General features: G+C 37.3%; 1 protein-coding gene across 1 annotated transcript; it reads left to right on the top strand.

Annotated features, from left to right (window-relative positions):
* Positions 1-2,221: 2,221 nt before the first annotated feature.
* Positions 2,222-11,209, top strand: LOC308707704 (uncharacterized protein; the record flags this gene model as incomplete). The annotated part of the gene is made up of 16 exons (XM_081394319.1): positions 2,222-5,479; positions 5,839-5,956; positions 6,228-6,320; positions 6,452-6,662; positions 6,997-7,166; positions 7,262-7,360; positions 7,732-7,964; positions 8,052-8,230; positions 8,318-8,411; positions 8,557-8,901; positions 9,115-9,232; positions 9,308-9,399; positions 9,502-9,619; positions 9,897-10,013; positions 10,626-10,817; positions 11,043-11,209. Exons 1-16 carry the CDS (start codon positions 5,378-5,380, stop codon positions 11,207-11,209), a joined length of 2,448 nt encoding a protein of 815 aa, XP_081250445.1. The 5' UTR covers positions 2,222-5,377.
* Positions 11,210-11,587: the final 378 nt, after the last annotated feature.

Genomic DNA, 11,587 nt, shown 5'->3' on the forward strand with positions numbered 1-11,587 from the left:
GCTTTCGTTTTGTTGGCACTTCAATACTCGCCAAAGAGTAATCGTGATCCATAACAGCTATAACCATACAGTCTATGGCAATAACGCTATAACCACCACTTCCGCATTTGACCATGTGATATTCCGGTGTGGTGGAATATCACATGGTCCACACCGGAAAAAAAGGATTGTGCGGACATTGCGTCACTGAGAGGCGACATTTCTTTTCCGGGACGGACAGTTATTTAAAATCGGAATTTCTCTGAAATAAAAAATCTTTGGAGACTTGAGATATTGTAAGTACACAACTGGAGGAAATATATCACACTGTGCAAGTTATTTTCGGAATTTTTTTTACAAAATTGTTACATATTGGAGCTTTAAGCGTATCTTTAATAGTATGGCTTCATAAAGGAATAGTGTTGTTTTACATTACTTTTTATATTTTAGCACTGATATTAACGTGGCCATGGTTTGTTTTCTTACTGAAGTTCTTTTCTCTGCTTCGACCTTGTGAATTTACAGCCTTGTTAACAGGGAGTTCCTTTGCACTAAGAAGCTTTTCATTTTAAAGCAACCACCACATTTTAATGTTGGTACCCCACAATTATGGACAGGAAGGGCTCCCAGTTTTCCACATTATGAGCTGCATTAAAGCAGAATCAGCTGGGCTTGCGCTGCCAGCTCTATTTTGGAGGCTGGTTTTTCATGATCAAATCTGAGTTGGCTCACTGCCTCTTTCTATTCAGCTCATTCTGTGAGCATTACACCATTACAACTGTCAGTCATTTCCCAGCATAAAAGGCTTCATTTGAAAGGCTCAATGAAAATCTCATATCTTACATGAAACAGCCTTGATTCATGTCTCTCCTTTGCTCTCTCTGAGAGGCATAACGGTCCTGCATGGCTCAGATACAGCCTTTCAACATGCAGGCAGAGACACAGGAAATTTGTATGTTGTTTTTTCGATCTCATGTTTTTGCTCAGTCAATATCTGCCAACAGCAGGTGGGAGGAACAAACTGCAAAAGAGGGCCACAATGGTGTAAAGTGCAGGACTCAAATTTGTGAGGGATGAATGGGTTTTATGTGTTTTTACCCAGAGTGCCTCACAGAAACGTCATCTTTAACTACTCTCAGACTTGAGGGGGTCTAACTGAGGGTGAAATGGAAAAAAAAGGTAGAAATAGCTGGAACTTCCAGTTCACCTTGAATGCAATTACTTTTTTAATATTGACAAATGTCTGCTAGGCCCTTAATTGAGACTGTATCTTTGTCATTTGCGCCTTTATTTGCGATTTATTAATGACAGCGTGATCTGTATATTCACAATGTGACTTTATATAATACAACTGAGACTTAATATCTCACAGTGTGACTTTAGTGTGATATATCACAATATCAACTATATCTCGTAATTGTAATTTTATATTTATTATATTTATTTATTCGTAAACTATTACACTCTTTAAAATAAAGGTCCTTTATTGGCATTGATGGTTTCACAAATAACTTTTAATATCCGTTGAATCTTTCCATTGCATAAAAGGCTCTTTATTGTGCAAAAAACTGCAAGTTAGTAAAATGTTCTTCACACTAAAAAGGGGGGTTCTTCAGAGAACCCAAATTGGTTCTTCTATGGAATTGATGTAAAAAAAAAAAAATATATATATATATATATATATACTATTGAAGCTTTATTTTTAAGAGTATAGCTCGTATGTAGGCCTATGAAAGTATATGTATATGTATGACGGAAATGGCTTCATGAGAATCTTAAGAATTAAATTCAATTAAAAAGTTTTGTCTGTATATGTACTTTGATATGAAAATTTAAAGATATATTTTTTAAGCTCAGTAAAGAAATCAAGTATATGTATTTGAGTGCATTTTACCATATTCAGACAAAAACAAATTACATTCAGAAGCCTATAATCTCGGCATGTTATTATGAGGTCTTGAGACAGAGGAAAGACACTTAGTCTAAATCATGAAGATAGTTTCCAGCACAATTCTCTGGTGTAAAATGATGCATATTGCTCACTATGTTTCTTTGCCATCAATCTATCGTCATTAAATTAACCATCAGCAGCTCTCTCGCGTTAATGTGGGGAACTGCCAACCCAGTCTCACGGCAGTTCGTGACATAGTCACGAAATTTAATCTATTGATTCGTGTTCGTGGACACGATTTTCCCTATTTTTTCGTGTCACTCAGCACGACTTTCAATCTAATGTATTTCAATGGGACGTATTTTTCGTGCCTGCACCACGTTTTTCTTTCGAGAGCACAGTATTGTTTTTTCTCAATTGTAATTCATTTTGCTAAGAGCTACATTACTCAATATTTAATCAAGAGATTTTAATCGTCGTTTTTATTGCTTTATATTCGGTTGGCTACTCAACATTAATCTATTTATTCGTGTCCAAGGGCACAAATATCCTTCTTTTTTTCGTGTCACCCAGCACGACATTCAATGTATTTCAATGGGACGTATTTTTCGTGCTTGCACGTCTTTCTTTCGGGAACACACAATTGTTTTTTCTCAAATGTTGGGCTATTCCTTTTGCAAACTTAAAGGGCTACATTACTCAACATTTAATCAGGAGATTTTAATCCTCGTTGTATTGTATTCGGTAGGCTACTCAACACGAATTTATTCGTGTCCATAGGCACGAATTTCCTTCCTTTTTTCGTGTCACTCAGCACGACTTTCAATCTAATGTATTTCAATTGGACGTATTTTTCGTGCTTGCACCACGTTTTTCTTTCGAGAGCACAGTATTGTTTTTTCTCAATTGTTATTATTTTGCAGACTTTAAGGGCTACATTACACAACATTTAATCAGGTGGTTTTAATCATCTCTGTATTGTATTCGGTAGGTTACTCAAAAACAAATTGATTCGTGTCTATGGGCACGAATTTCCTTCTTTTTTTCGTGTCACTCAGCACGACTTTCAATCTAATGTATTTCAATGGGGCGTATGCACCACGTCTTTCTTTCGAGAGCACACTATTGTTTTTTTCTCAAATGTTTGGCTATTCCTTTTGCAAACTTTAAGGGCTACATTACTCAACATTTAATCAGGAGATTTTAATCCTCGTTGTATTGTATTCGGTACGCTACTCAGCACAAATTGATTCGTGTCCATAGGCACGAATTTCCTTCCTTTTTTCGTGTCACTCAGCACGACTTTCAATCTAATGTATTTCAATGGGACATATTTTTCGTGCTTGCACCACGTTTTTCTTTCGAGAGCACAGTAGGCTATAGTTTTTTCTCAATTGTTATTAATTTTGCAGACTTTAAGGGCTACATTACACAACATTTAATCAGGTGATTTTAATTCTCGTTTTTATTACTTTATATTCGGTATAGGCTACTCAACATGAATCTATTGATTCGTGTCCCTAGGCACGAATTTCCTTCTTTTTTTCGTGTCACTCAGCACGACTTTCAATCTAATGTATTTCAAAGGGACGTATTTTTCGTGCCTGCACCACGTCTTTCTTTGCAACATGGTCTCACCCCTATTCGTCACATAGGCTCAGCATAGGCTATGCCGTTTGGTCATTTCCCCCTCACGTCCAAAGCCGACGTTGAGGGTACCCCCTATTCGTCACTTGACAACGGAGAGGGTCGTCCGATAGATTTGAGTGCAAATCACTCATCTTTGAATTTTGAACTTTTATTATTTTCCTAAACCTAACTCTTTTTCCTCTCTTTTTATATAATTTTGGGCTACATTAAAATTACATAATTACAAGACGGTATATTTTCTATTTGCTTAAAACATTCCTTCATTTAGGTGGGATATTTTATAATTTTCGATCACATATTGTGGTAATTTCCCCCTCACGTCCATAAGCCGACGTTGAGGGTAGCTAGCTGAAACCCTTTTCTAAATCGGTAATATCACGATTTTTCCTCTTTTTTATATTATTGTGGACTACATTAAAACGACATAATTGCAGGACTGCATATTTGCTGTAGGCTTAAAACATGCCTTAATTTATTGTGGGATATTTTATAATTGTCGATGTTATTTCAAATTGCAATGGCTTATAGTGAGCCTACTTTTCTTTTTTTTCTGCGCCCCAAAAAAGAAAAAAGAAAAAAAGAATAGCCTACTTTTATAGAACTTTCATCTCAATACTGTTTATGCAGTTGTAATAAATTAATTATATAGCCTACTGCAGAAATGTTTATATTACTTTATATGGACATATCCTTTCGCAAAGAGATGGATGTATTCTGGGAAGTGATATGTGTTTAAATGTAATGGCTACATACTCGTTTTTCCTTCACTTGGACATTTATGCTGACCCCTTTAAAATTGAGCACGGATATAAAATATTAAGACTGTACTTTTAATTATGATTGATATTTTGGCGCAATTTTGTGCAACACGTCACTGTGTGCGACCATCGCAGAAACCATTGCCCAGCGCGATTCCACCACGGTAAGTCGCTTACAACAGTCTAATAAGCAAGATGAATTCATAAGCATTATTTACACGTCCAAAATGAAGAAAATTACGAGTTAAAAAAAAAAAAAACATGTTCTAAGCCTAGATATATAGCTGTAGATGTATATATACAAAATAAAATTATGAGTAACGTTAGCCTATTTCCACATAAAAAAAACATGTTGTGATATATATATCATGTCCACATGATGTAGTCCACATATATTTTGGACGTGTAACTGCTTATTGAGAATTTATTGGGGGAATAGTAATTGGGGACATTTAGATGATGTGATTTTCTCTCGATCATCGTGGTTCACACTCAACGTCACTGTAATGTGTTAGTAATAACAATATTATCACTTGGTCTAACGTTATACTGCACATAACGCTGCCTTTATGGCGAACCCCAGGCACATGTTACGCGCCTTTAAAAAAAAATGTTAACTTACGCGACTTTTAACAGTAGCACAGGAAATAGAAACAACGTGAATCTGTATTTATTTATCCTAAGCATTTACAAGAAAATGGGAATCACTCACTATTAGGGTACACTTTTTAAATCTTATATCAACAACACTACATAATTAACATTTTCTGTTGTTCTCCATGCAGATCCTGTCAAACATATCACCTGTCGAACCTATCCGAACCTGATTTTCAAAACCCAAAGGCACTTTTAAGAGCCAACCTCTATCTCTTCATTATTTTCTATATCTTACATCCTCTCTTTCATCCTCAATCTTTATCTATCTCACAGTCTTTATCTATTGCTCTTTCTTTCCTCCCTGTCTGTCTTTGTCTAGCACTACTTGTCTGTCTTACCCATCTTTGTCAGTCTGTCTGTTTGTATCTGACTGTCTGTCTGTCTGTCTGTATCTGACTGTCTGTCTGTATCTGACTGTCTGTCTGTATCTGACTGCATTGCAATGGCCACCAAGCATAAACTTGATTCAAAGGATCCCCACTACCAAGAGGGGAGACGCATGGCTCTGGAGCTGAAACATGAACACATTCTAGCTGAAGCCAAGGTTAGAGTTTTTGTACACCTCAATCATTTTATAAAAACAAACATAAATTAAAGTAAAACGTGATGAGGAATATGTAAGAATGATGAGTGCAGAAGATTTTATACAGGTATATTGCATGATGCATCCTGCCATGTTCTGTGACGTGTTAATAAGGGAATATAATAATAATAATAGTAGTATATGCAGTTCCATCCCTCTGAGTTACAGAGACTTGGAGAATCTATTCCAAGGCTCATTTAAGCTGTTCAACACCTTACTAACACACTATGTTGTGTTTTCCTTTCACAAGTTACCTGCCTTTTGGTTACCGTACTTTTATCAACATCAGTCTTACAAGAAATATTCACTCCAATACACAGAGAGCAGCTGATGAGAGGAAACGTGTACGAGACCCTCCACACACCTCTAAAAGGGACTCTGTAGGACGTGGTAAGCCGAGGGGGAGGCGAGGAGGGCGACGCCATGCCTCCGCTACAGGTTATATCTGAATTATTTGACATTTGTAGGAGGAATTTACAATGATAATGTTGGACCAACTCAAATTAGAACACTGTAATTGTTTATTGAGAGTTTAAGATATTCAAATAACTAAAAAAACATTAGTGACACTATTGTAGAAGACACTACCAAGTACTTAACAAAAATATGTCTGATTTCATAAATTGTTTAGTATATAGTTTGAAAAGAAGAACAAGAATAGAGTGTGATAGCCTAACTTGTTCTTATTCTTCTATGTGCTGTTTTACAGCCACATACCCCACGGTTGAGGGCTCCCTGTCATCCAGTGTGGAGGTTCCACTTACTGCAATCTCAACAAAACTAAATCCTCAAGGGGAATTTGGTAATTCACAGTGATTAATTTAAGCTTGCACAGTATAAAAAAAGTGTTCATTCTAATACTGATCAGTTGACTTTTAATTGTTCCTTATCTAAATTATCCCTTACCGCTTTATTTTTGGATTTTCTTTACAGAAAAAAATATGGAGAGGCTCTCTGATATTTTGGCGTCATGTCCTTCTGCTGCTCAGCCTCAAAGTAGCTCTGCATCATCATGGTCTTTTCGGCAGCAGAAAGCCTCTGAGCGCTGGAAAGAAGCAAGACCATACCACCTAAAATGCCTTATTTCAATAGAGGCTGTTGGTCATCCCCTGTGTTGCCTTTGCAACGAGCCTGCTGTTATTAGGTTGGTTTTCATTAATATCAAACTTCAATTACCCAGGGTAGGTTTGCAGAGTGCCCTGCTTTATAGGCTAAGATGCATGTCTTTTGGGATGGGAGAAGACTTAGATACCCAGATGAAAAACACATTAATGAGAAAAGTACATCTAGGACCTTCTTGCTGTGAGGTGACAGTGCTAAACACTGAGGCACTATGCAATCCTATACAATAAAATCAAACCTAGTAAAAGGTAAATAGCTTAAATAGAGTGTACAGTACTTTATATGAGTTATTCATATAACATATAATAATGTATTATATTATAATATTAATTTTATATATATAATTTTCTCCTTAGGTGCAGGGAGTGTCTTCCTGAGGAGTGGTTCTGTGGGGACTGTGATGTATTGCATCACAAAAAACATCCACTCCACAACAGGGAATGCATGATTCGTGGTTTTTTTGAAGCCATTCCTCCGACCACATGCATCATTAAAGGGGAGGATGGATATTGCACCCATGAGCAAGGTACGTTCTCACGAAAGCTTTAATTTTGCTGTTCAATGTGTGTCTGCAGACAGTTACAGATAATCTAAATGATTGGTTTTCCTTCTTTTTGCCAGCTTGCATTTTGCCAACTGTGAAGGTGCCAGACTGCTCCTGTGGAGGCACAAACTTCACTGTGTTACCAGGCAAACCAGTGATTTTAATTACCATCAATGGTAAAAAAAATAAAATAAAAATATATATATATATATATATTGTAGATGTGATGTTTTTCACACTATTGTGCTGTGGCATTGTGCTTACAATTGCAGAAGTGACAGAAATATGGAATAGCACATGGTAATGTTATTAACTGAAACAAAGACAGATGTTTTTTTTTTTTTTTTTGTCCTAGCATCTTTCCAGCATGATGTCCAATCAACACAGCAGTGTGGAATTTAGTGAATTTGAAAATATAAATGTGGGATTATAGGAACTTGCGCAATGTCTCTTAACCATTCACAATGTGCATAATGAACTAAGTGTTGTAAAATTAAGTATGTGGTAAATGTGTATTATATTTTTAATTATTTTTTTTTGTTCCAAGGGCGTTTTGACTTGCATCAGCCATTGTATGAATGTCAAACATGCCAGCAGCAGTGGACCCCTGACTTTAAAGACCTCCTAAGAAGTGGATATTGGCCAGCCTCCGTCACCAATTCCACACTTTATACACTGGACCTCTTGAGCTCCTTTCAGGAACTCAAGATCATCTCTCCGGGATTCTCCAGACAAGCCTTCGCAAAGCTGCTGGAACATCGCACTAAGTGTGGAGGAAGAGTAAGTGTAAATGTTATTACCATTTTATAAAAAAAATTCCATAAGCAGACAATATCAAAATACTATTTCATTCTATATATTTTCCAGTCTGGATCTATCAACGGCGATGCACTGCAGCGTAGCTTCTTAGAGCTTTCGTATGCATCATTTGAGGAAGACCAGCTCTGCTGTAGTGCTCCTTTCACCTGCCCAGCCTGCACACCAGAAATGTTGGCTGTTTCAGCAGATGGAAACAGAAAGCTATATCGCTTTCGCCGAAACGGAAGGTGATCTTTCTTCCAGTCTTTTTATTGATTTATTTTCTTACTTCATATATTTCATGAATGGATTTTCTATTTTTCTTTCTTCCTCAGCTCTGATGATCCTGGCTTTTTTGAGGGGCTCTTTGTGGCTGAAGACAGCGCGGTGTCTAGATTTGTCGACACCATACAGAAAGCAGTGAAAAATGCAAGTTGACAAAATAGTTGTTACAATAATAAACGTAACCCCCACTTCAATTACTCCTGCATATCAATTACAAAATCAAAATGCCATATATTGAATGACACCATTGCTTTTATTTGATTTGTCGTGTTTGTTTTGTGTTTCATAGACACAGGGAAGAGGCACATGTGGGGACTCCCAGTGGACAGCAGCGAGGGAAACTTCAAGGAGGGCTTCAAAATTGGATGAAGAGGGGATGGAGGTTGCTGTGTGTCGCCATGGGTTCCTTTTGAAAGCCCTTAATATGTACAGGGGGGAGATATTTGCCTACCCTCTGTACCTTCAGAAGGAGCTCATGCCAGCCAAGGCACAATTCTTCGCAATGGACGTGGCATGCAAATACTGGCCATACCTGGAGAAAGTTGCTAGTGTCCTTCCTGCTCTTCAGGAACTGACCACTATGAAACCCTTTCTCAGTGTAATGCATGCTCGAGCCCATGCTACTAAGTGTGAGGTGTGTATAATATTTTGGCATCTTATGTACATTTGTAATATTTACAAGCACATTAATAATATTAAATATAAGTTAAGCTACACTATGTTATCTTGTGTTTTTGCATAACCATTTCTTGCATGGAATGTAATGCCCTTTGATGCAAATTGTGGTTTGTGATATTGGGCTATATAAATAAAATTAAATTGAATTTCTTCCACCCTTTACTAACAGATTAATTGGAGTGGCAGGAACCAGGAAGGAGCAGGGACTACCGCTGGTGAGGAGGTGGAGCAAGTGAACAGCTACCTCTCACGTTGTGCCCTGACGACCAAATATATGTCCAAAGCAGGTGACCGGAGTTTGCAATATTCTTGTAAAAAATTTTTAGATTGATCATCATAACCTCATTATTTGCTTTCAACAGCACGGGTGGACATGCTTACGTTGCATGCAATGGGGTGGAACGAGAAAAAAAATATCTCTTTACATCAGGCACTTTCCACAAGATATGTGAAGGTAAGTCTCATATTAATTGTTTTGTGTGTCCTTTTGTTGTGTTTACTTGGCCTGTTGTTAATCAAGTTTTAATCCTTATTATTGTATAACACTGTTCATCAGACTTGTCAGAGACTCCATGATGAGACTGCAAGGCTAGCTGACCTAAAAACAGAGCTAGATTGCACAGATGAAGTGGTGTCACAGTGGCTATCTGATGTAAAGGAATGGGCAGCTGGTGGTAAGCATGACCAGATAAAAGAAACAACAAACATCCCTTTCTACAATCTAAATTTTATGTTTGATATTAAAGAGCAGCAAAAAATAGTAGGTTGATCATCATCTAATGTGATGCCACATTTATGATGTCAGGTTTATTAGTATATTCCAGTTTCCTGCAGGAAGTGCACATACAAAGTTTAAATAAGTTTGATTAAAAGGTTTTACATGAAATTCAAGCAGAGAAACGGTTCTGTGTTGTTTTAACAGTGAATTTGCTTTCGTTATATCTTCTACAGAGACACCTGATACATCTCGTGCCAGTCAAGGCACCACACACAGAGGACTTCAGCAGTCAATTGAGGGGCTCTACCTTAGTGTGAGGCACCGGAAGCGAACCCTCTACCGTCAGAATGGTATAACTATATAATATAATATAATAGGTTGATAAGTTCAGGCTACTGTATGCATCCTACTCCACCAACATGGAATTAGCAAATAAGTGTAGTAGCACAGTTCAGCTCAATCGTTGAATTCTGTTCTTTAAATGACCAGTCTGTAGGATTTAGTGGTAGGAATTAGTGGCATCTATCAGTGAGGTTTGACGATTGCAACCAGCTTCCCTCACCTCTATCTTTCCAAGCTACGGTAGCCGACGAGAAAATGTGAGAGGTACTATCTAGTGTTTGTTTGTCCGTTGTGGGCTACTGTAGGAACATGGAGGTGCAACATAGAGGCCTCCGTGGAAGGGGAACGTATTTAGATAAAAAACTGCCAATTCTAAATTAATTAATGCACAATTATTATTTTCAGGCAATCATGAAAATCATGCAAATAGATTCCCCCCTAAATGTTACACCTTGGACAATTTGTTTCCCATGTCAGTCTACATTATAATTTTCACATACTGTATTTCATTATGTTTTCAATAACTGCAGCTTTGCTTTTCAATTTTTTGGTGCTATAATTTTTTTATTGTTGAAGAGTTCTGTCAAAAACCTCTGCCTCTGTACTTCATGTCTTTCTAGACAGCAGCAAGTTTCGCCATCGCCTTCGAAGGAAGCTGGCAGAAGACAAAAAACTCCTTCTTCAGGAGATACAGAAATACAATGATCTTGTACTAGAATCGGCAACAAACATTGACGTAGCTGTGGTGGAGCATTCCCTAACTGGAGAGAGTACTGTGTCTCAAATATGGCCGTGGGAGGTTCATGGCAGTGGTATGTCTGTTTGTAGATGCTTCACAGGAATTTATTTACAGTTCTGCTTTATAGAGTATACTGAACTAAGGCATGCATGTTACATATTGAGTGTTGTAATATTAATTTAGTTTAATGGTGTATTTTCAGTTTTCTTATGTATCGATTTGATTAAAAAAAAGTCAATGTTTGCAGTGATTATGCAAGATTGTCTCATGGATACATGTAACTGTTATTGATTCTTAGCAAATATTTCGATCAAGAAACGAGTGCACGACCAAGTGATGTTAACAAGGCGACTGCATGAGGAAACAAGCGTTTTGGTGTTGGAGATGGCACAACACTGCACGTGGTTGCAGAGCCTGGCAATGGTTCTCAAGAACAAGTTGGCTGAGGAGGGTAAGTTTAATTAAAACCCTGTCCATCTAATGTGTTTAAAAAAAACATACAAAAAAACACATCAGTCACAGAACTTGGATGGAGTAGAACGGTTATGGCTCTCTTTGCCGTGGTCCTTTGGGATATACATAAAATGGGGATTACAATTGTTACTGTAGCTATGGTAACAAGTCAGTAAGGTTGTAAAGATTGATGCTTGAAAGATGTGCAGATATGTTGTATTAGGGTTGGGCGGTATTACGGTAATATCGGATACCGCGGGATCTTAAAATAGCACCGGTATCAGTTTCAATACCGTCATTACCGGCACTTATATAGCCTATAATATATATAATTTATTTATTGGCTAAAAAATGCTTATGTGTGGTTGCAGTTTGGCAATATTTCTGGTT

This window comes from Scardinius erythrophthalmus, assembly GCF_964197995.2.
Source record: "Scardinius erythrophthalmus genome assembly, chromosome: 19".
Lineage (NCBI taxonomy): Eukaryota > Metazoa > Chordata > Actinopteri > Cypriniformes > Leuciscidae > Scardinius > Scardinius erythrophthalmus.